The sequence below is a fragment of the Anolis sagrei genome, chromosome 1, assembly GCF_037176765.1.
Source record: "Anolis sagrei isolate rAnoSag1 chromosome 1, rAnoSag1.mat, whole genome shotgun sequence".
Taxonomy (NCBI): Eukaryota; Metazoa; Chordata; class Lepidosauria; order Squamata; family Dactyloidae; genus Anolis; species Anolis sagrei.
Window position 1 is genome coordinate 323001059 of NC_090021.1, and position 22864 is coordinate 323023922.

Here is a 22864-nt window from a genome sequence, read left to right on the forward strand (position 1 = left end):
TAGTCAATGCTTAAGTCATTGATGCAGGCTAAAATTCAACTGGCTTTTTTTGCTGCCACATCACATTGTTGGCTCATGTTTAACTTCTTGTCCATGAGGACTCCAAGGAGGATCATACTTTACAAAAAGGTTCCCATCTCTAACAAGGTTATGATTATAGTATGAATGCCAATTAATCTCCAAAAGGGTCGCACTTCCAAACCAGGAAATTCCTGGTTTCCCCAGTAGAAATGCCCGCAAGTGGGGGGCGTGAACGTGAGAATGCATCCTTTCCTTCCTTCCTTCCTACTCTCCTCCTCCTCCTCTAATAGAATGCGGGAGGTTCGGGAGGGCTTTGGTGGTCCCTGCTCTGCAGAAGAAAGCGGAGATTCAAGACACCCTCGGTTTTCTCTTGACCAGGAGAGGAAGGAGCCTTGGGAGGGGGGAGGACAAGGCATCCCTCCCTCTTCCCTTTCTCTTCTCAGATCCCGAAGGCGAGGCGAGATCGACGCGCGATCCAGAGCCTTGCGAGCAGACGGCAAGCCGAGCCGCATTCGGTCGGGCTCCCGGGGAAAGAAAGAGCGCCGTCGGATCCGCGCCTGCCTCGCCTGCCCTGGACTCGTGGAGCGGGGCATGAGCCCCTTGCCCGCCCCCCGGCGAAGGGATGCCTTTCTGGTGCGGGCTGTGCTTCCTCCTCGCTTGCCTCCCTCTCGCCCAAGGTAAGACCTCTCTCTCCCTCTCCTCGTGTCTTCCTCGCACACATCGCTTCCCAGCTTTGTCTTCTTCAGCTCCTTCTCTCCCACTCCCCGTTTTCTATGCCTTTGCAGCCAGTGCCCTTTTTGGCTTTGCACTCCCTCCAAGAGGAGCCCGGCTCGAGGGAGGGGGCAGCCTTTCCAACGCCAACCCAGCCTCCTCGGGAGTAAGGCATCCATCCTCGGAGATTTCTACCCTGTCAGTCCTCCCTACCAAAGCCGGGTCTCCATCTCTTATAGAATCCTAGAGTTGGAAGAGACCTCATGGGCCATCCAGTCCAACCCCATTCTGCCAAGAAGCAGGAAAATGGCATTCAAAGCGCCCCCGACAGATGGCCACCCAGCCGCTGTTTAAAAGCTTCCAAAGAAGGAGCCTCCATCACACTCCGCGGCAGAGAGTTCCACTGCTGAACATTAGGAAGTTCTTCCTAATGTTCAGGTGGAATCTCCTTTCTTGTAGTTTGAAGCCAGGGCAGCAGAAAATAAGCTTGCTCGCTCCTCCCTGTGACTTCCTCTCACATATTTATACATGGCTATCATGTCTCCTCTCAGCTTTCTCTCCTTCAGGCTAAACATGCCCAGCTCTTTAAGCTGTGCCTCATAGGGCTTGTTCTCCAGACCCTTGATCATTTTAGTCGCCCTCCTCTGGACACATCCCAGCTTGTCAATATCTCTCTTCAATTGTGGTGCCCAGAACTGGACACAGTATTCCAGGTGTGGTCTAACCAAGGCAGAATAGAGGGGTAGCATGACTTCCCTGGATCTAGACACTAGACCACTATTGATGCAGGCCAAAATCCCATTGGCTTTTGGTTTTTTATTTGCTTTGTTTTGTTTTTTTGCCGCTGCATCACATCTTCTTAGTCCTGGGCATTTGTCAGGAGGGCGTTTGGTCTCTCCAAAGCGGGGGGGCTGGACTAGATCACCCCTTGGAGTTCCCTTCCAGCTCTCCGATTCTGTGATTCTATTATTGTTTTCTGTTTCTGGGAAAGTGGAATTGATCTTTTGTACTAGGAAGTGTGTTGGGAATATCAGAACCCTGTCTGTGCAATGAGAAGCCCCTATAGAGTTCATGGAGACTTAAGATGCATCTGTTCCAGGCCTGGGCAAACTTGGGCCCTCCAGGTGTTTTGGACTTCTACTCCCACCATTCCTAACAGCCTCAGGCCCCTTCCTTTTCCCCCTCAGCTGCTTAAGTGGCTGAGGGGGGAAAGGAAAGGGCCTGAGGCTGTTAGGAATGGTGGGAGTTGAAGTCCAAAACACCTGGAGGGCCCAAGTTTGCCCAGGCCTGAATAGTGTAAAATTAACTGAGTTTGACACTGCTTTAACTGTGATTATTCTGTGCTATGAAATCATAGGAGCTGTAGCTTTATGAGGTCTTCAGCTTCCTATGCCAAAGAGAGTAGGTTCGTAACTAAACTACAAATACAAGGGTTCCATAGTATTGAAACAGGGCAATTAAAGTGCCATCAAACTATTTATTTATTTAAGACATTTCTACCACGCCTTTCTCAACCCAGGAGGGGACTCAAGGAGACTTTACAACATAGGCAGCTATTCAATGCCAATAAAAACAATGTAAAATTAAAATAAACAATTAAAATAGGATTATAAAATACATCAAAACATTTAAACCAATATCATGTCTGTTAAACCACGATATTCATAATCGTAATTTGGGCCGTTCCAATAGTCCTTGCACATAATTCTGTATTTGTATATTGCATAGGTTCTGCAAAGGCTTGCTCAAAGAGCCATGTTATTACTCTTTTACGGAACGTCAGGGGGGAGGGGGCTGATCTAATGTTCCTGGGTAGGGAATTCCACAGCTGAGGGGCCACCACTGAGAAGGCCCTGTCTCTCATCCCTGCAAAGAAGGCGGGACTGAGAGCAGGGCCTCCCCAAACAATTTTAAACTTTGAGATGATTCATAGTGGAAGATATGTTTGGACAGTTAAGCTGGGCCAGAAGTGTTTGGGGCTTTATAAGCAAAATCTAGCATTTTGAATTGTGCTCAGTAGCAGACTGGCAGCTAGTGGATATGACGCAACAGGCGGGTTGTGTACATGCCACTCAGGTGAGCAATCTGGTTGCCACCCGTTGGACTACTTGAAACTTCCAAACAGTCTTCAAGGGCAACTCCAAGTAGAGTGCATTGTAGTAGTTATTTGGGATATAACCAGAGTGTGGACGACCATGGCCAACTCTGACTTCCCAAGGTATGGGGAATTAATTAACTACCTTAATTAATGCACCTTCACTTTCTTCGAATTGACTAGAGGGCTGGATCTCAAAGAAGGTCAGGCCAAGGTGAGAATCCCTTACCCAAAATGCTTGGGAATAGGTGTGATTTCAATTTCACTTTTTTTTACAGCTTTCTAAATATTTGCAAATACATAAAGAGATATGTTGGAAATGGCACCAAGGCCTAAACACAAAACTCATTTATTATGGCTCATGCACACCTTATTCCCACAGCTGGAAGGTAATTTGATAGTCATCATTTGTCATGATTTTGTGTATTAGATGAAGTTTGCGGACATTGAACCATCAGAAACAAAGGTACTACTGTTTCATTAATCCATATGGACAATTCTGGATTTAGAATTCCAGGTAAAGAATGCTCAGCCTATATAAGCATTAGTGGTGTAATGTACATACACAATGGAACTGATTGTAGATCTGCCATAAATCCTGGTTCAGTATTCCCTGCTGTTTCTTTTAGAGAAAAAAAACTTTAATTAGTATTAATTTGTAGTGGGGTCTGAATCCAAAATATGCTATATTAACGTATACAAGCTCAAGATTGCAGTTCGAGTAGACACACTTAAGAGAAGATATCCTGTTGTGAACCCAAAGGGACTTATTTTGGAGTAGACATGCCTAGGACAGCAAAACAGGTCACAGCTGTGAAATACCTGATAAAGTTTCTCCCAACCTCAGCATTATTTTTGAACAGAAGAAAACAAAAGCTTTGCCAGGAGACTTGTAAACCTTTTTTTAGGGACCTTTCATCCTCCAATTATGAAAAAACATTCCTTGCATCCTCCCTTCAAGGCATTTTCCTGCCTGAGGCAACAAAGAATGGCCTACCACTAAGTCAAGGTACCTACTCCCTAAAGGCAGCCAATGTATTTGGTAGGTATAATGGAATAATGTGTCCTTTTAGCAATGTTTAGCAAGGAGAAGAGAAACTAGAGAGGAAACATGAGAATCATGTTTCAAAATTTAAAAGGGTGTCCCATTGAGGAGGGGGAAGACTGACTCTTCTGCTCTAGAGACCAGGGCACAAGGGGTTCAATGAGTTCAAATGGCAGGGAAAGAGATTCAGCTGAAAAGATTAGGAAGAACTTCCTGGAGAGTGGCATTGGCGGCCTTGGAGTGTGATGGAGTCTCCTTCTCTGGAGGCTTTTCTGCAGAGTCTTTCTATCGGGAGTGCTTTGATTGTGCCTTCTTGCATGGTAAGGAGTTGGACTAGATGGCCTTTGGTGGTCTCTTCCAATTCTAGGATTATATATCAGGAGTTGGCAATACGAGGTTTAATGGATACACTTTTTCTCTCCCGTCCTGAAGAAGGCTAACCCTTCCTGTCTTTCCTTCACTTTCTGCCTCCGAAAGAGACAAGGAAGGGGAGGAAAGGGCAGGGAAGGGACTTGGGAAGAACCCCCTCCCTCCCAGCTCACCCACCCCACTCCGGACCACCATGCAGTCCCGAAGTTAGAAAGTTTGCCCATGCCTGAGCTAGAATGTGTCCAGAGAAGGGCGGCCCTAATGATCAAAGGTTTGGAAGCCAAGTGACTAAAAGAGCTGTGCATGTATAGCCTGCAGAAGAAATGACCGAGAAGAACATGATAGCCATGTTTAAATACTTGAAAGGTTTTCACAGTGACAAGGAGGTAAGCTTATTTTCTGCTTCTCTAGAGACTAGGACACAATGAGCAATGAATTCTAATAGCAGGAAAAGTGATTTTCCCTAAACATTAGGAAGAACCTCTTGTTGGTAAGAGCTGTTTGACAGTGGAATATGCTGCCTCAGAGTGGAGTTTCCTTCTCTGGTGGAGTCTCCTTCTCTGGAGGTTTTTAAGCAGAGGCTGAATGGCCATCTTTCAGGGGTGCTTTTATTGTTTGTTCCTGCATGGCAGGGGGTTGGACTGGATAGCTCTTATGATCTCTTTTCACTCTATGATTTCTGCAATGTGCTATGTATTATGCTATCTCTATATGTAGTTTGGAAACTCCAAGGAATTCAAAATATGTCAGCCAGATTGGTTACAGGTGCACCCAGGAGAGAGGACATCACACCAATATTACACCAATATTTTGTAAGTTCTGACCTACAAAACCCTTTACGGTTCCGGTCCAGCGTATCTGTCCGAACGTATCTCCATCTACGTCCCACCCCGGAATCTGAGATCATCTGGGGAGGCCCTGCTCTCGACCCCACCGCTATCACAAGTGAGGCTGGTGGGGACGAGGAGCAGGGCCTTCTCAGTGGTGGCCCCCCACCTGTGGAACTCACTCCCGGGGAAAATCAGGGCATCAACATCCCTCCTTGCCTTCAGGAGGAAGGTAAAGACGTGGTTGTGGGACCAGGCCTTTGGGCACCCTGACAATTAGATACGGAAACCAGATGGATAGGACCGACAATTTGTGGAAATTGGAACTTAAACTATGAGTCTGTGAAACGCTGACCATCAATGAGGTTTGTATTGATTTTAGTGCTTTTATTGGTTTTATTGGTTTTATGGTTGTTTTGCCGTTAATAATTATTGCTTCCTGTTAATTGTTACTGCTAAAACTGCTGTTTGTTAACTGTTGTTATTGTCCTTTGCTGTTATGTAATGCGGGCATCAAATTGTGCCTTGCTTTTGTAAGCCGCCCTGAGTCCCATATGGGGTGAGAAGGGCGGGGTAGAAGCAACCGGAATAAAATAAATAAATAAATAAATAAATATGAATGTCACTCCACTGGTTGCCAGTTAGGCCCCTTCCACACAGCTGTATAAAATACACATTATCTGCTTTGAACTGGATTATATGACAGTGTGGACTCAGATAACCCAGTTCAAAGCAGATACTGTGGATTATCCGACTTGATACTCTGGGTTATATGGCTGTGTGGAAGGGCCCTTCGTTTTCAAGCAAAGTTATATCTTTAAAGTCCTACATGGTTTGGGTCAAGGTTGACTGTGGGATCTCTCTTCTTTCCAATCTGCCCCATACATTTAGGTCCTCTTGGGAACGTATACGTAAACAATCCAGAACTCAACACCAGACTGGATTGTGGAAAAGCCTGCTATTAAATATACTGTGCAAATTTGAAAATGCATTAAAGACCTCTCTCTTCCAGCAGGCCTGCCCAATCTATTTTAAACTATTAATTTTGAATCAAAATTTTAATAAATATGGATTTTAATGTGTAATGGTTTGCATTTGAATCTTCTGTTTAAGTGTTTTAAATTTATGTGTTTTAAATGGTTTTGTATATTTTTCATTATATATTGCATTTTAATTCTATATTGTACTTTGGGAGAGGTGGGTAAGAAATAAAATGTAATTGGAGACATAATTGGTGGATCAATTGAGCCTTTCCCTCAAACTCCCACAATTGTTTCTCTTTGAATCCATGCTGTGTATAAATGTTATATGTTGTCCTGAATCCCCTTGGTTATTCCCAGCTAGGCTGAATTCCTTGAGTCAACTGTGATAGGGTGAGTTGACATTTATATAAATCCCATTGATTCAATGGGTTAACTCTATTTAGGCATGATGATGTAACTTGAATATTAATCTAGGATTTTAGGAGGTCAGGGTTCAAATCCCTGCTCAGCCAAGGAGACCCACTGGATGATCTTGGGCAGATCACATTCTTTCAGCCCCCTGCTATTTTTGATCTGACTTAAAGTCAAATCAATGTATAGATATCATGCCAACATTAGACCACAATCCTGTGTGTGTTTACACAAGAGTATAAGTTGCACTATATTTAGTAAGATGACAATTTAGAATGGGAATAAAGCACAGCCCCCATATCGATGCATTCATACATGAAATCTGGCTCATCCTATGTTCAGATATCAACCAGAATGCCAACACCTTAAATCAAGAAATAGTTTTCTAAGATCTACAGAGATACTTGCAGGAACACCTCAGCAAGTAAGAGTCCAAAAGTGGCAGGTGAAAACCCGGAACCAAAAGCCATGGCTGATACCAAATGAGACTCCCTCCTGGGCATACAGAAGACTGAATGACTTGGAAGGTGCTGAGCAGACTGCGTTCTGGCACCACGAGAGGCAGAGTCAATCTTAAGAAATGGGGCTACAAAGTGGAGTCCATGACATGCGAGTGTGGAGATGAGCAAACCACAGACCACCTATTACAATGCAGTCTGAGCCCTGTCACATGCACAATGTGCTTTCTTGTGGCAACACCAGAGGCACTCCAAGTGGCCAGCTACTAGTCAAAGTACATTTAGTATAATGTCTTTGTGTGTGTTTTTTTCAAATGCCTTGCAACTGTACCCTTGGTTGGCTCCTGATATGATAAATAAAATAAATACACGAAATCACAGAGAATGGAGAGCTCTGTTATTTTTAATGGGATGAATAATGAAGGTATTGAAAAGTGGGTGTAGCTTGTACAAAAGGCCCTAAAAGAATTAGTGAAACCATGGATAAGTGAAACTATTTACTGTACATCAGTTCTGTTGATACAGGGATTCATTCTAAAATACAATAAGGACATTAACCTTATATGTCTTATTGTTTAGGAACTGATTGCAAACCTGGTTGCCATCCAGTGAATGGGTTTTGTGAAGTTCCAAATGAATGCAGGTGAGTTAACCAACAGCATTTTAGCTATTCCTTCAGTTGTAATAGGATTTGCATTTTTACTTCAATTCCAACAACCAAGGGCACAAGCGTAATTTGTCTGGAAAATGTGGTGTAGTGATAAATATTTTAATCAGAAGAACGCTGTGATAATTTTATCCACACTTGATTTATTATAGTTTTGGCAAGAGACATTTTCTTTTTAAAAAAAACTAGCAACAGAAGATAAAGTATTCTGTCAGGATAAAACATGAGATGAAAGGTTTCCCACCATAATGAAACAAGAAAGTGTTGTATATCATTGTGCTTATCCAGTGGCAAGACAAAGGTCCTGCCAGTGGATTTGATTTGACCCTGTTATTTTTGTGTTTAAAAAATCAACTGATATTCAGTATTGCAGTTTCAGATTCGTAACCTAGAGTTACAGCTCCATAACTGGTTTGCATTTAGTAAGACTATGTAGTCTTACCGTAAACCTATGTAACTGCCATCCCACCTACTGTAGGAACCAGTAGCTGGACTGGTTGAAAGAGATCCATTAGCTTCTGATCATACAAACTAGTCAAACTAGTCAAATGTCGCCTAGGCAAAACTATGGTTAGGTAGATCTGTAATGGTCAAATGGTCAAATGAATGAACCCAGAGGGTACACACCAATGCTTCCTCTTCATCCTGGAAAGAAGTGATGAGCGGAGTGCCATCAGCAGGGTTCCGTCCTGGGCCCGGTCCTGTTCGACATCTTTATTAATGACGTAGATGAAAGGTTAGAAGGTATGATCCTCAAGTTTGCAGACAACACCAAATTGGGAGGGATAGCCAATACTCCAGAAGACAGGAGCAGAATTCAAAACGATCTGAACAGATTAGAGAGATGGACCAAAACTAACAAAATGAAGTTTAACAGTGACAAATGCAAGATACTCCACTTAGGCAGAAAAAACGAAATGCAAAGATACAGAATGTGGGATGCGTGGCTCGACAGCAGAACAGATCTTGGAGTCCTTGTGGACAACAAATTAAAAATGAGCCAACAATGTGATGCTGCAGCAAAAAAGCCAATGGGATTTTGGCCTGCATCAATAGGAGTTTACTGTTTAGATCCAGGGAAGTAATGCTACCCCTCTATTCTGCCTTGGTTAGACCACACCTGGAATATTGTGTCCAATTCTGGGCACCACAATTGAAGAGAGATATTGACAAGCTGGAATGTGTCCAGAGGAGGGCAACTAAAATGATCAAGGGTCTGGAGAACAAGCCCTATGAGGCTTAAAGAACTGGGCATGTTTAGCCTGCAGAAGGGAAGACTGAGAGGAGACATGATAGCCATGTATAAATATGTGAGGGGAAGTCATAGGGAGGAGGGAGCATGCTAGTTTTCTGCTGCCCTTGGAGACTAGAGCACAGAGCAATGGCTTCAAACTACAAGAAAGGAGATTCCACCTGAACATGAGGAAGAACTTTCTGACTGTGAGAGCTGTTCAGCAGTAGAACTCTCTGCCCCGAAGTATGATGGAGGCTCCTTCTATAGAGGCTTTTAAACATAGGCTGGATGGCCATCTGTTGGGGGATTCTTTGAACGCAATTGCCCTGCTCTTGGCAGGGGGTTGGACTGGATAGCCCACGAGGTCTCTTCCAACTCTATGATTCTATATGGAAAGGGAAAAAACTGCAACAATCAAAAGCAACACCTCTATTAAATTCCTTGTTGCAGCCATGCTTACTGGCAAGAGGGGGGTGGAAATTTTGTGTTCCCATTTTGTTTGTTTGGAATCTTTGTCCTTGATCCAGCTGTACCACATAGTATTTCACTGGAACAATCGCAATTATGGATCAGGGGAGGGCTTATTTCTCATGTATGTTTTTATTAAAATATTTACATCCCAAGAGGAAGATGATTTTACATATGGGTTGATTAAATAACGGAAGCCTTTATTGTAACAAAAACTGTATTGTCAGATCGTATTCTGGTTATATAACTAAAACAAAGCAAAAAACATTCACTAGTTTCAAAGTATAATATAATAATTTCAACTGACATATTTGAAATTTTAACAAGCTGAAACAGTTTAAAAGGTCAGAATGGTTAAAGCCAAAAACATGACCATTTGTAAAGTAAATTAGGTGACAAGGCCTAATTAAAAGCCATATATTGATTTGGTGCTGGAGAGAAACTAACGGCAATACCAATCTACCAGAGTGCACGCTAGAAATTGGGAACCAATTGCCCACTTGTGTGCACATTTAACATGGGCAGAGGTTGGCAGGCTGTGGCCCTCTGGGTGATTTCCTGTGGCCTGGTTTCAAAATTACTTTGATATCTTTGTTACTGATACATATTGTAAAAACCAACTGCTTACAATATGCAAAGAACCTAAACTAATGTAAAGCAATCCTGGCATTTCTCTCTATAGAGTGACACTGGAACATGGTTTTCTTTTATTTCTATCAGTATTTCATTGTTGGGTTTACTCCTTTTCAACAGCTGTTTCAATGTTTTAGAGCCACCTTTAATGAAGTCCGTTTCCCCACCCACTTTTTAAAAGATATTCTGTTAAGAAATAGTGTATTTACTGTGATTTTCTAAAGTCCTCAATATATTTACAAAAGAGATCTTAGCCTGTTTTGCAAATTGCTTTTTCTCTCTCTTTCAAGATGTCGATCTGGTTGGCAAGGCCCTCTGTGTGATCAATGTATCCCGTTCCCTGGTTGTTTGCATGGGACCTGTGTCAAAGCATGGCAGTGCATGTGTGAAGAAGGGTGGATTGGCAGCCACTGTGATACAGGTTTGCAAAAAGTTTCCTTTCTCACCCAGCGAGCGGGAAGTGCTGAAGATGTCAGATCAAGACTATTGTAGCTCCCTCTGGTGATGAAGATGTGCAGTGATTTCAATAGTTTCCTTCCTTTTTCCTTCCACCAGCAGTTGATCCTCCATGTTTGAGGATATAACTTTTGCAGGTTTGATTATTCACAGATTTGATTAAAATATTCTCTTAGGAATCTTTCAGGTTCTCCCGTGCTTCTCTATGGTCTGCTTCCACTAGAAACATCTTTCCAGTAACCTCAAGGTCCTCCAGTGTGATTCTGTGTTCACTGACCTCTGGTGATATCTGACCATATAATTGTACTGGAGGACCTAGAGATTCCTAGAAAAATGTTCTCATGGCTAAAGAAAAATAGCCATTTTTATATTTGCGGTTTGTCACTTTTACTGAGGTCTTTATCTCTCCAGTAGAAGTGGAAGACTGACTATATACAACTACAGTATGTAGCCCTTCTACTTTTGCAGATGTTAGGGGTGCAAAGTCACTGTGATAAGTAAAAACTGTGGATATAAATTATTTTTTTAATCTGACAAAACACTTCTCCAATGCAATTCTGGAAGACTTGAAGTTGGCCATAGAAGCATGTTGGAGGCCCTATGAATGCCTAGAGAGAAACTGGCATTGGTAAATACAGCAATCCACAAATAATTAAATCCACTGCGTTATATGGCAATGTAGATGGGGCCATTGTTTTCTGCATTCCCAGTTCAACATGGCTGCAACATGTTGGATAGGGGATCCTGAAAGATGTTATTCAAGTTGTCATCATTCCAATCTTTGGACTGAAGACATTCAACTTGTGGTCTTTGAGATGTTCAACTCCAACTCCAACAATCTGTCATTGCTGGCTGTAGTTCAAGGGTGTATCAGACACACAATCAGCATCATCTGGACAGACAGAAATTGCTCAACCCTGTGCTGGATGGATCACTGCTCTGAATTAGTATAAGCTCAACTCATGCGTTTTTCATAAATTTAAGTAAATAAATATACCACACAAATTGCCCTGGAGCATAAGGAAAACATTTCTTTGTTTGTTTCTTATTGTTATTACAGATGTTCACCCCTGTGCTTCGAAACCATGTACAAATAACTCAAGCACATGCGTCGAGACAGGCAATGGTGGCTACATTTGTTTGTGTGCTGAAGGATATACAGGGAAAAGCTGCCATGTGAAAAAGGGACCCTGCATAGTTAATGGGTAAATATTGGTAATGCTTGTCAATTGTTGTTATTGCATTGTTAAGCTAATATTTACAGCAAGGATTTTGATATTTTGAAAACCGAGGGCCACGTTTCTACCCCTGGGACATGTCTTGGTTCAATGCCCAAGTAAAAAAAATAAATTAAAAGTTGAAATAGCTGTAAATCCACTTCTAATATTTTGAGAAGCTGACATTTCCACATTTTTAAAAGGTGCAAGAAGGCTTGCATCTTTTTGTAGAAGGAGAATCAAAGTTCTTAGAGGCTTCTAAGAGGTGGTTTCTCTTTTCTCTTTTAGGAAAAAAAAAGGGGGGGGAATGGGCGAGGGGTGGCTGAGTTGGCTGTGACAGTGGCGAACACAGCCTTCATGGAGCCACCAGGACACACGAGACATTGTTACCTTGGCAGCCACATTTGTCTCTATAGATGCCTGCCCTAGAATCATAAAATTGAAAGAGACCACCAAAGGCATCGAGGCCAACCACCTGCCACACAGAAACATATAACAAAAATACTTGTTCACCTGCAAAATGGTGGGTGAATCCAGTTGTTACCACAAAAACGTGTGTTATCTCATCACTTCATAGTCTGCTGTTCCAGTCTTGTTTGTTCCCAGCCCAGCTTGCATCTGGTTTTAGAGCTCAGTTGGGAGTCATGACCCTGAGGCCTAAAGAACTTTTCCAGTAGTCACCTTCATAGCAATAACAGATTAGTCAAAAGCTATGACCCCAAACTTTAACAGAAATAGGATGGGAAAATGAAGTAAGTACAAAATTCCATATACATACCTAAGTTCAATTACTAGCTTTGGAATCAATACCAATAGCATTAAAAAAGGATGAGTTTTGATGGAATTTGATCACCTTGCTCCTCATATTTTTTGACAGAAAAATACGCACTGTTCCCTTCCTTTTGAGGAAGGTGGGAATTTTGTTTGTTCACTTTCAAGCAGGCTGTTCAGATTGAAGAGAACACCCTTGGAGATTTTTAATAGCCAGTGGGGATCTATATGGTTCACAAGCCCACATGACTGCTGCTAGGAGGACTGGTTGAAATATCCTTCACTCGTTGGGAAGGCATTGTAGACCAATGCAAATCAGGCTAACCAAACTCTTCAAAGCTGTTCTGGAAATTCTGGGCCTTCTGCTAGATTCCTTGATTCAAATGTGCTGGTGACTTGCATATCTTCTTGGTGTCTTGGTGGCTCCATCCCTTTGTGGATTCTGGGAGCTGAAGGGGGGAAAAAGATATAATATTTCCATGTTCAATAGCATTATGACTTCTTAGAATTTATATAGGCATCCTTAGGAACTCCTAGGTGTGACAGAGGAATAGGATTAGTCAGAAAACCTGAAGGAAAAATGGAGGCTAGAATCATGTTGGTGACCTATGACTTGTTATATGAGGCTATGCATGCATATGTCTGTTTTTGACATGGTGGAAGGAACTTTTCACTGGCTCCTTGCATAGCATCCACTGACCACCACAGAAACACACAAGATAGAGATCACATCGTGAAAGTGCTGCTATGGCTGCCTGTGAGTTGAGTGAAAAGGAGAGACCCAGGAGCATCTCCACCCCTGACTGTGGCTCTGCAGCTAGGAAACAAGAAATGAGGTCTTTTTCACTCCCTCCTGGAGAACAACCTAATTTCTCTTGATTGACTACTAAGATTGCTGGGCACTTCTACCTTTTTCTCCCCGCATTTAGTGTTCACATCTGGCAGTGTTGTTGGGCCTTCAACGCTGCATGAAGCTTCATAGAATTATAAAGTTGAAAGAGACCACAATGACTATCCAATCCAACCCCCTACCATGCAGGAACATTCAATAACATTGCTCCTGACAGGAAGCCATCCAACCTCTGTTTAAAAATCTCCAGAGAATGAGACTTTACCACACTCCAAAGCAGCATATTCCACTGTCAAAACAGCTCTTACCATCAGGAAGTTCTTCCTAATGTTTAAGTGGAATATCTTTTCTTGCAGTTTGAACCACTGTTTTATGTCCTAGTCTCTGGATCTGCAGGAAACAAGGTTGCTGTATCTTCAATATGATATCCTTTCAAACATCTAAACATGGCTATTTTGTTTCCTCTCAACCTTCTCATCTCCAGCCTAAACATACCCAGATCCATAAGTCATTTTTCACTGGGCATGGTTTCCAGCCCTTTTATGATTTTGTTGCTCTTCTCTGGACGTGTGTCAGCTTGTCTTTCTTTAAGTGTGGTGCCCAGAATGGGAATCTAGTATTCAAAGTGAGGTCTGAAAAGAATGATACTAATACTTCCTTTGATCTTGATCCTATACTCCTATGGTATTGATGTAGCCTACAATTGCATTGGCTTTTTTAGATGCCACATCACACTATTGATTCATGTTCATCTTATAGTCTACTAAGACTCCAAGGTCCCATTTTGTATGGAGTGTTATACTCCACATGCTTTGCTGTAGGATCTTAGTCATTGTTTCCAATGTATTAACAGGATTGCATTTTCTGCTTGTTTTGAATTGCAGTTCACCGTGTCAACATGGAGGAACCTGTGTGGATGATGATGGGTCTGCACCTCATGCTTCCTGCCTGTGCCTTCCTGGGTTTACTGGAAATTTTTGTGAAATTGATATTGATGACTGTGAGCCAAATCCATGTGAAAATGGGGGCACGTGTACAGATATCGGCAGAGGCTTCCACTGCCATTGCCCCATAGGATACAGTGGGGCTTTGTGCAGCAGCCACGTGTCGGCCTGTGCTAGCAAACCCTGTCAAAATGGTGGGATTTGTCGTGTGCACCCCAGCAGAGGTTTTGAGTGTCGCTGCAAACCCCATTTTGTTGGTGTTACCTGTGCTTCTGCTGACAGAAACAAAAGTCTGAATGGGGAGGCTAAACATAAGCTAAATCATCATTCCCATATGAGAGTTCACCACAAACCTGTTCACACCCAAGAACGGGAAGTCTTGACCATCAAAGAGACAATTGAAAACCGTCAGCCTTTTCTCAATAAGAACCAAGTAATCTGTTTTATGGTTCTGGGCTTGCTGACGTGTCTTGTTGTGCTAGGCACAACCGGGATTATCTTTTTTTCCAAATTTGAAAGGTGGCTGGCCAATGCCAAGTATAGCCAACTAGTCCGCAAGGAGAGAGATGGCTTTCTGAAAGCAAATGAAGGTGAGAATCTCTCAGTGAAGATCATCTTTCCAGATCAAACTGAGGAATGAATAAGAACTATACTACCATCCTATCTTTCTATTTTCGGTCTTATAGCTAGAGATGAATACAAGCTAGTCCTACAGGTGAATGGCTTTTCATTTGTACTCATAACTGTATTTGGCACCCAGTGACAATAGAGAAGTGTGCTGTATTTATGTCACTCAGAGACATTTTCATACCCCAGACAGTTTTTTAAAAAATTGTAATGTGTAAACCTATGAAGTTTTGGGGTGTAAAATTTTATTCACTTTCCTTGGAGTATGTCCCACTGAATCATAGTTCTGAAAAGACGCATACAAGATCGCAACTTATTTTGCTTTTAATAAAAGAAATCAGATGGGCCTTTGTTAATAAAACAACTGTTTTCATTGTACTTTGTAGCATGTTGGCAATTGTTATACTTCTTGGTGATTTCCAGTGCTTATTTTTAATAAACAGCAATGGTTAAGGGCTACATGAATTTGTAGGAGTTTTTGTGATCCTTTATTTTTTTTTATTTTTTAATAATTTTATTTGATACATCCCAACAATTAACAAACTTTTGCCATACAGAACTTTTTTCAGTATACATTTTTCCAAAGGTAAATATTCCTTAAATGACACTATATACATTCCTTAATTATGTATCACCCATCACCCCCGCCCTCCCCCCATTCCCCCCACCCCCCTGGAACAGCAATTCTAAATGATGTCATTGCATCAGTTTAACTGTGTGGAAAGCCTGGTTCAAAATGCTAAATCTGTCATCTCCGTCTATTTTGTCAATTAGCACAGACCATTTCGTGAACCAGTCTTGTTCTTTTTGACTATTTATATACTTGTTTTTCCTTTGATTGATCAAAACATTAATTATATATTCTGATAGATAGGTCCACCAAGTTTCTAAATCCCATTTTGTATTGTCTCTCCATCCTCGGGCTATCGTGGTTTGTATTGCGGCTGTCATATATTTTAGAATTTCTGTCCAATTATTGTTATTTTCCTTTGTCTTTATTGTGCAAGACAAGAATCTGGCTTTATCCCACATTAATTTTTCCCTATTATTTCTTCCATTTCATTTCTTATTTTACTATAATAGTTCTAAATTTTTCTACAATCCCACCACATGTGGGAGAATGAACCTATCCCCCCACAGTTGTGCCAACATTTGTTTGAAATATTTCCCATTATGAGTGCTAATTGGAGGGGGGTTCTATACCATTTAGAGATTATTTTCCTTTGAGTTTCTTTGATGCTCAAATGTTTAATTTTATGAATATTGTCTATCCAAGACCCAATTACTTTCTCACTGAAGTTTTTCTCTTGTTTCCAATTCTCTATAACGGTTGTTTTTGTGTTGTAAGTTAAGGTGATTAGTTCCAATAATAGTAGCCCAATAATTCCTTTGTCTATTTCTACTTTCTTTTTAATTATTCTGTCTCATGGGGTTTCTGATACTTCTTTTCATGGCCTGAGCTTTACTGGACAGGCCTAACCATTCTATCCAGTTCCCTTCACCACATTTGTCTTTTATCTTATCCCACTTTATTATTTCTCCATTGGGTTCCATGAGGTACCCTATCCTTTCCATCAGTGCCCTAATTAGACTCCTGAATGTCTTGTCCTTATTTTCCAAGGTTTCTAATGGGAAAGGGTCAATTTTATTTATTTGTAATTTATTTTGCCATTTTTTTTCCAGATTAACAACATTGATAAGCAGGGGCTGACTTTTAAGTTCTTCAAGTCTTTTCTGTCTATTTTCTCCCCCATATATATTCCTTTTTGCCAACTATTTGCTTGTGATCCTTTATTGACATGAACCGAAGAGCTTTTCTGGGATTTCTGGGAGTTGTTGGCAAAACCACCTGGGAACACACAGGATGAGAACCACTGCTATAGACCAAAGTAACTGCTTAAAAGAGCAGATTTTGGCTGTCTTCAGGGAGCAGAACATTCTTATGAATTTTGTTACAATATTTCTGTTTAGACATATTATTTACTGTGCAGAAAAACGTTTCCTGTGCGGAAAATGTTTTTCTGTCCAAAAATATACCCCATGCAAATTTTGTGCAGACCATTGTTAAAATTATTTTATTTAAGAATAAAATTAGCAGTGAATTACACCCCTAACAAGGACACAGGACAAATAGTTCAGATTGATTTTCTGGTAAGGAAATCTTCTGTGTAAGACAGCAGTAAAAATACGTGCAGAAATTTTGAATCCTGTTTTGCTTTCAAAGAAATCTGCAAACAAGTCATACATTAGGTAATGTACACATACACATACATTCAGTTTATTTCTCTCCTCTCTTCTGAAAGACATCTGGAAAAAGGTTCCCAACAGGTAAGCCAAGCTGTGCGTTGAATGTAAGTTGATGTTAATTTATACCACATTCTAGTGCATGGAAAATATTCAAAGCTTCTATTGATTTCAGAGGGGGAATTAAGTTCCTGCACCTAGCCTGGGATCTGAAAAGAGTCTGAGGAACCTTTCAGGCTTTGAAGTGTATAGTCCATACTTTTCAAAATAAAAGCTAACTTCATTAAGCACATGTGACAAAGCTTGTCTTAGTCCTATATTGTTTATGATGCCACAGGGTTAAACACAAAAAAATAGATTGAAAATTGTTCTTGTGGGTTTTTTTGGGCTATAGGGCCATGTTCTAGAGGCATTTGTGCTGACGTTTCGCGTGCATCTATGGCAAGCATCCTCAGAGGTAGTGAGGTCTGTTGGAATTAGGACAATGGGTTCTAATTCCAACAGACCTCACTACCTCTGAGGATGCTTGCCATAGATGCAGGCGAAACGTCAACACAAATGCCTCTAGAACATGGCCCTATAGCCCGAAAAAACGCACAAGAACCTAGTGATTCCAGCCATGAAAGCCTTCGACAATAGATTGAAAATGACCAGGAAATGGCTGCTCATCTGGACTGGGACCCAAGTTTGGGGTCTCTTCCATGGCCTCCAGTTCTAGGAATCAGCTGACATACAGCCAATCTGTAGGAGCATTGTAGAGCACAAGGTTACACAAACTACTACCCTTTGTAGCTTTTTTTGTTGGGGGGAGAAGTAGAATGGCTTAATTGTGGCCATTTGTTTTAATTCTAGGACGGATCTATGGATTTTAGAAGTTTTTTTGAGGGGCCGGCATTGGGGGCCACAAAACTAGGTTCCATTGAGTTTATAGGTCACACTCCCCTCTTCTCTGGCCACAGTGGTCCATGGTTTAGCTACATCTCGTATGGATTATTATGTAGAGCTGCCTCTGAAGATGGTTTGGAAGTTTCAAGTAGTACAAAGATCAGCAGCCAGCCTGCTGATGGGGTAGGTTATAGAGATCATACAACCTGCCCCCTGAAGCAGTTTCACTGGTTGCCCATTTGCATCTGGGCCCAATTCAAAGTGCAAGTCATCACCTAAAAAGCTTTGTACAGTTCAGGTCCTGCCTATTTAAGCGACTGCATTCCCTCTTATGAACCTATTTGGACTTTGCTGTCAGCAGGGGAGGCCCTCCTCTCAATCCCACCCCCAGCGCAAGCAACGCTGATGGGGATGAGGGAATGCCCTCCCAGGGGAGATTAGACAAGCATCCATCCTTATGACACTTAGGAGGGAATTGAAGACATGGGTATTTAAACAGGCTTTTCGCTATGATTAGGCAATCTCTGTTATTGTAACAGTCCCCTTTAGCTCATAGGATTTATTGTGTTTTTTATAATGTTTTATAATTTTTATTGTTAATTTTGTTTGCTCATTTGTGTTGTATCTTGTCCTTTTATATTGATTGGATGTGTTATTAATTGTTTATTCTGCTCTATGTATTTTATTGTATTATTTATGTTGTGCACTACCCCGAGTTCCTTTGGTAGTTTGTTGTTGTTTATTCATTCAGTCACTTCCGACTCTTTGTGACCTTGTGGACCAGCCCATGCCAGAGCTCCCTGTCGACCGTGGCCACCCGCAGCTTCTTCAAGGTCAAGCCAGTCACTTCAAGGATAACATCCATCCATCTTGCCTTTGCTTGGCCCCTCTTCCTTTTTCCTTCCATTTTCCCCAGCATCATTATCTTCTCCAAGCTTTCCTGTCTTTCCTCGGCTTATACTCGCGTAAAGTTATTTATCATTTTACTCTGTTGTTGTTGTTGTTGTTGTTGTTGTTACAGGTATGATTTTACTCTATTTATTATTATTACTACATTTACATTATTTTACTCTGTTATTATTTTATTGCATTTATTATTTTACTCTATTATTATTACATTTATTTTACTCTATTTATTAGTGTAATTGGTAATGTGTCCTTTTCTAGATGTCTTCAAAAAGAGACTGAACAACTACCTTGTGAAGACGCTTTAGCCGGAGGTCATGTAATGAGCAGGGAGTTGGACTCAATGGCTCACAAGGCCCTTCCAACTCAATGACTCAATGAAAGGAAGAAGCTATAAAACCCCCTTTTAAAAAGTCCCCTCCCTGGACCCCTCCTTATGGGATAATAATCAGTCAATTTCCAATCCCCCACTTTTAAACAAGGTTCTGGAGTATGTGGTAATCTCCCAGGTCCAGGAGTTTCTTTGTGAAACTGATCTTCTGGATCTTTTTCACTCTGACTTCAGGACTGGTTACAGGGAAGAGATTGTAGATGACGTTTACTGAAATTTGGACATAGAGAGCATATTCCTGTTGGTTCTACTGGGTTTCTCACTAGCATTTGATACCATCAGCATAGTAGCCTTTTGGACTGTTTCACTAAGATGGGACATGGAAGAATTTGCAGTGGCTCTATTGCATTCTTCAGGGGGGAACCCAGAAGGGGGTGAAGGAGACCTCCTGTTGAGCTGTGGAGTCCCACAGAGCACTATTTTGCCGTATACATGGAGCATTGGAAGAGGTTGTTCAAGTTTGAAGTCAAGTTTCTAGCCAAGATAACATATCCATGTCATGTCTTGAGATTGGATTACTTAAATATATTATTATATAGTTATATATTTATAACAATGGACTGCTTTATGAAAATAATATACAGTGGGTCTTTAGTGGTGTTTCATTCTAGGACTTTCCATGTATACCAACATCTGTGGATTATTTATTTATTTATTTACCACATTTATATCCTCCATTTTCACCCTGAAGGGGACTCAAAGTGGCTCACAGCAGAGGCACAATTTGATGTCTTGAATACATATAAAAATAGAACAACATAAACTTTTAAATCACACAATTAAAACATATCACTTAAAATAATGACTTAAAATGGCACAGTCCAAAAGCATATTCCAGGAACCATTTCAATCGTCATTGTTCATTATTGCACTGAGAAGGAGCCCTTGGTGGGACAATGGGTTAAACCCTTGTGCCGGCAGGGCTGCTGACCAACAGGTCAGCAGTTTAAATCTGGGGAGAGCAGGTTGAGCTCCCTCTGTCAGATTCAGCTCCCAATGCAGAGACATGAGAGAAGCCTCCCACAAGGATGGTAAAACATCAAACATCCGGGCATCCCCTGGGCAAGTCCTTGAAGACAGCCAATTCTCTCATACCAGAAGCGACTTGCAGTTTCTCAAGTCACTCATGACATGAAAAAAATGCACTGAAGAATTGTTGTTGCACTGGGAATCATTGTGCAAATACTTGGTCTCACAGCCAGGATTTAACTTTTTTCCTGAAGGTCAGGAGGGAGGGAGTTCCAAAGCCAAGGAGCCACCACCGAGAAGGCCCTGTCTTTCGTCCCTACCAGTCGCACCTGTGAGGAGTTTGGGATCGAGAACAGGGCCTCCCTAGATGATCTTAACCTCCAAGATGGTTCATAGGGGGAGATACATTTGGACAGGTAAGTTGGGCCAGAATTGTTGTCAAGTCTCATTGTATACAATGCTGTAACAAAGAAGTGTCTTTTATATAAAAGGGCCCAATCAAGGTTTGCTTTCTTGGAAGTTAAAAAAATTCAAGCTGTGGATGGTTGAATCTGTGGATGCAGAATCTGTGGATACAGAGGACTGACTGTACACAACAGGACCTAAAATCCAGTTGAATGGTAGCTGAGTGAAACCAAGGGTAGTGATGTTGCTCCCAGCTACATTGCTGCAGAACAGTTGCCCGCACAAGTGAGACAGAGCAATACTACAAAAACTTATGATTTCATACATCTGTTGATATACATCTGGTTTCTCATATCTCACACATCTGCTGTCAGGTCAAACAAATTTCCAGAAAACCACATGAATACAATAAAAAAATGGCACTAAGGATGGAAAGAATATTTAAAAACACCAGAAGGGCTATTCTGTAAAACCTTCTGATTGTTTGCCTGCTTTTCACTTTTTTCTATTCCCCAATAGTCAATCCATCAATTAACTTAACATAAAGTTATAAAGATATAAAAATTAGCCATTTGAAAATCTGTTTGTTTTTTTCTGGATTTTTAAAAAAATGTAAGTACAATGAATGCCCACTTGGTGGCAATATTTCTACATGGTAACCTCAAAAACAGTTTGTCATTTTTTCTAAAACATATATTTATTTTTCATCAGACAAAGATCTGAACAACATCTGTAACTAAAGGAGATGTCAAAATAGTTTGTAATCAGCATACAACACTGTTTATTTCTTCTCTTATCAGATCTCCAGGTCCTAGTAGATTCCAAAATCATGAAAAGCAATGTTTTACATTTGGCTTAAACTTTCATGGACCTCTGCCTGCTTCATCAGATACATGGAGATTTGTCTCAACTGGAAGACATTCATGCACATGTTTGGATGGGAGGAATAAATGCTAAAGATAATTGATGATAATCTTAACAGTGGCCATTTCACAAAGAGACATTGGGAGGTGCATCTGATGAATTTGGACACAGCCCATGAAAACTTATGCCAAAATTTCCTGTCAAGTGGTAGAATGCATCTATTATATATTTAGTTCAGTATATTCTGAAAGCCAAAAATCCATTGTCCTGGAATATGTTCTTGTTTACCTGTGTGGCATTGAAGTTTGCCGAATTTGTAGAGAAAGGTGGGGTAGAAATGAAGTAAATAAATAAATATGAAGGTTAAAAATTAATCAGCTTTTCCCCTCATGCACCCAGATGGGTCATTTCAGTCCTCTAGGCCCTTTCTACACTGTCATATAAAATCCAGATTATCTGCTTTCAACTAGTTTATATGTCTGTAGACTCAGATAATCCAATTCAAAGCAGATAATGTAGATTATCTGTTTTGATAATCTGGTTAAATGGCAGTGTAGAATGGACCACAGAACAAAATTCTCCAAGTGTTCTGATTTGTCAGTTCTAATTAACCCTCTGTTTTTCCCTTATTTTTCAGGTTCTTTTAAACATTTCTCAGTTTTCTGTCCTCTTCCATCTTTGTCCTTAGCTTTTTTCAATAGCTGCAAACTGATTTTAAAGTTCAAGAAGCAGTTTGCTCTCAAATCAGCTGGAAGAAGAGACCGGGGCAAGAGCTGGGACCATAATCTTGCCCTTTCCAGTAGGCTTAGGCAAAAGCAAACCACTGCAGCCTCTTCAAGCTTGTATGATCTTGCTCATGAATAACATTTGTCATTTCGATCACACTAATTTTGATGTTCCTTGACCACATATACCCCAGTTTTTATCTGTGAAATGTTGGGTGGTATGGAAAACTAGACCGACAATGAAGGTATTCTATGACCAACCAACACCCCCGCCCCCAAAAAACACCACCCAATTGCTCTTTGTATTGTCGAAGGCTTTCATGGCTGGAATCACTGGGTTGTTGTGAGCTTTCCGTGATGTATGGCCATATGTCCAGAAGAACATAGCCGTACAGCCCGGAAAACTCACAACAACCCAGTTGCTCTTTGCATTGTGATAAGTCTTTACCACATAAAATGTCATTTTCCCACTCAACAAACTGTGATGATGATGATGATGATGAGGAGGAGGAGGAGGAGGAGGAGGAGGAGGAGGAAGAGGATGGTGATGATATTATTAGGTATTACCTGCCTCTCCCTGCAGCTCGAGGTGGGAAACAACTGTGAAGCTTACATCGTAACCTCGTAGGGTGACCATATTCAGAAAAGATGTGGGAAAATCAATTGGGTTCAGGAAATTCAGTGATGT

General features: G+C 41.2%; 1 protein-coding gene across 1 annotated transcript; it reads left to right on the forward strand.

Moving 5' to 3' along the window:
• Nucleotides 1–277: 277 nt before the first annotated feature.
• DLK1 (delta like non-canonical Notch ligand 1) lies at nucleotides 278–15246 on the forward strand. Its single transcript, XM_060755275.2, has 5 exons — nucleotides 278–698; nucleotides 7500–7563; nucleotides 10213–10343; nucleotides 11439–11583; nucleotides 14101–15246. The coding sequence occupies exons 1-5, from the start codon at nucleotides 644–646 to the stop codon at nucleotides 14798–14800; spliced, it is 1095 nt and encodes a 364-aa protein (XP_060611258.2). The 5' UTR covers nucleotides 278–643; the 3' UTR covers nucleotides 14801–15246.
• Nucleotides 15247–22864: the final 7618 nt, after the last annotated feature.

What these genes read in the sequence shown, in the direction of transcription:
- DLK1 (XM_060755275.2), top strand. Translation starts at nt 644, where the DNA reads ATGCCTTTCTGGTGCGGGCTGTGCTTCCTCCTCGCTTGCCTCCCTCTC. An exon ending in TTGCCTCCCTCTCGCCCAAG is followed by an intron (nt 699 to 7,499) that starts GTAAGACCTCTC and finishes CTTATTGTTTAG; the next exon opens with GAACTGATTGCAAACCTGGT. An exon ending in TGGCAGCCACTGTGATACAG is followed by an intron (nt 10,344 to 11,438) that starts GTTTGCAAAAAG and finishes TTGTTATTACAG; the next exon opens with ATGTTCACCCCTGTGCTTCG.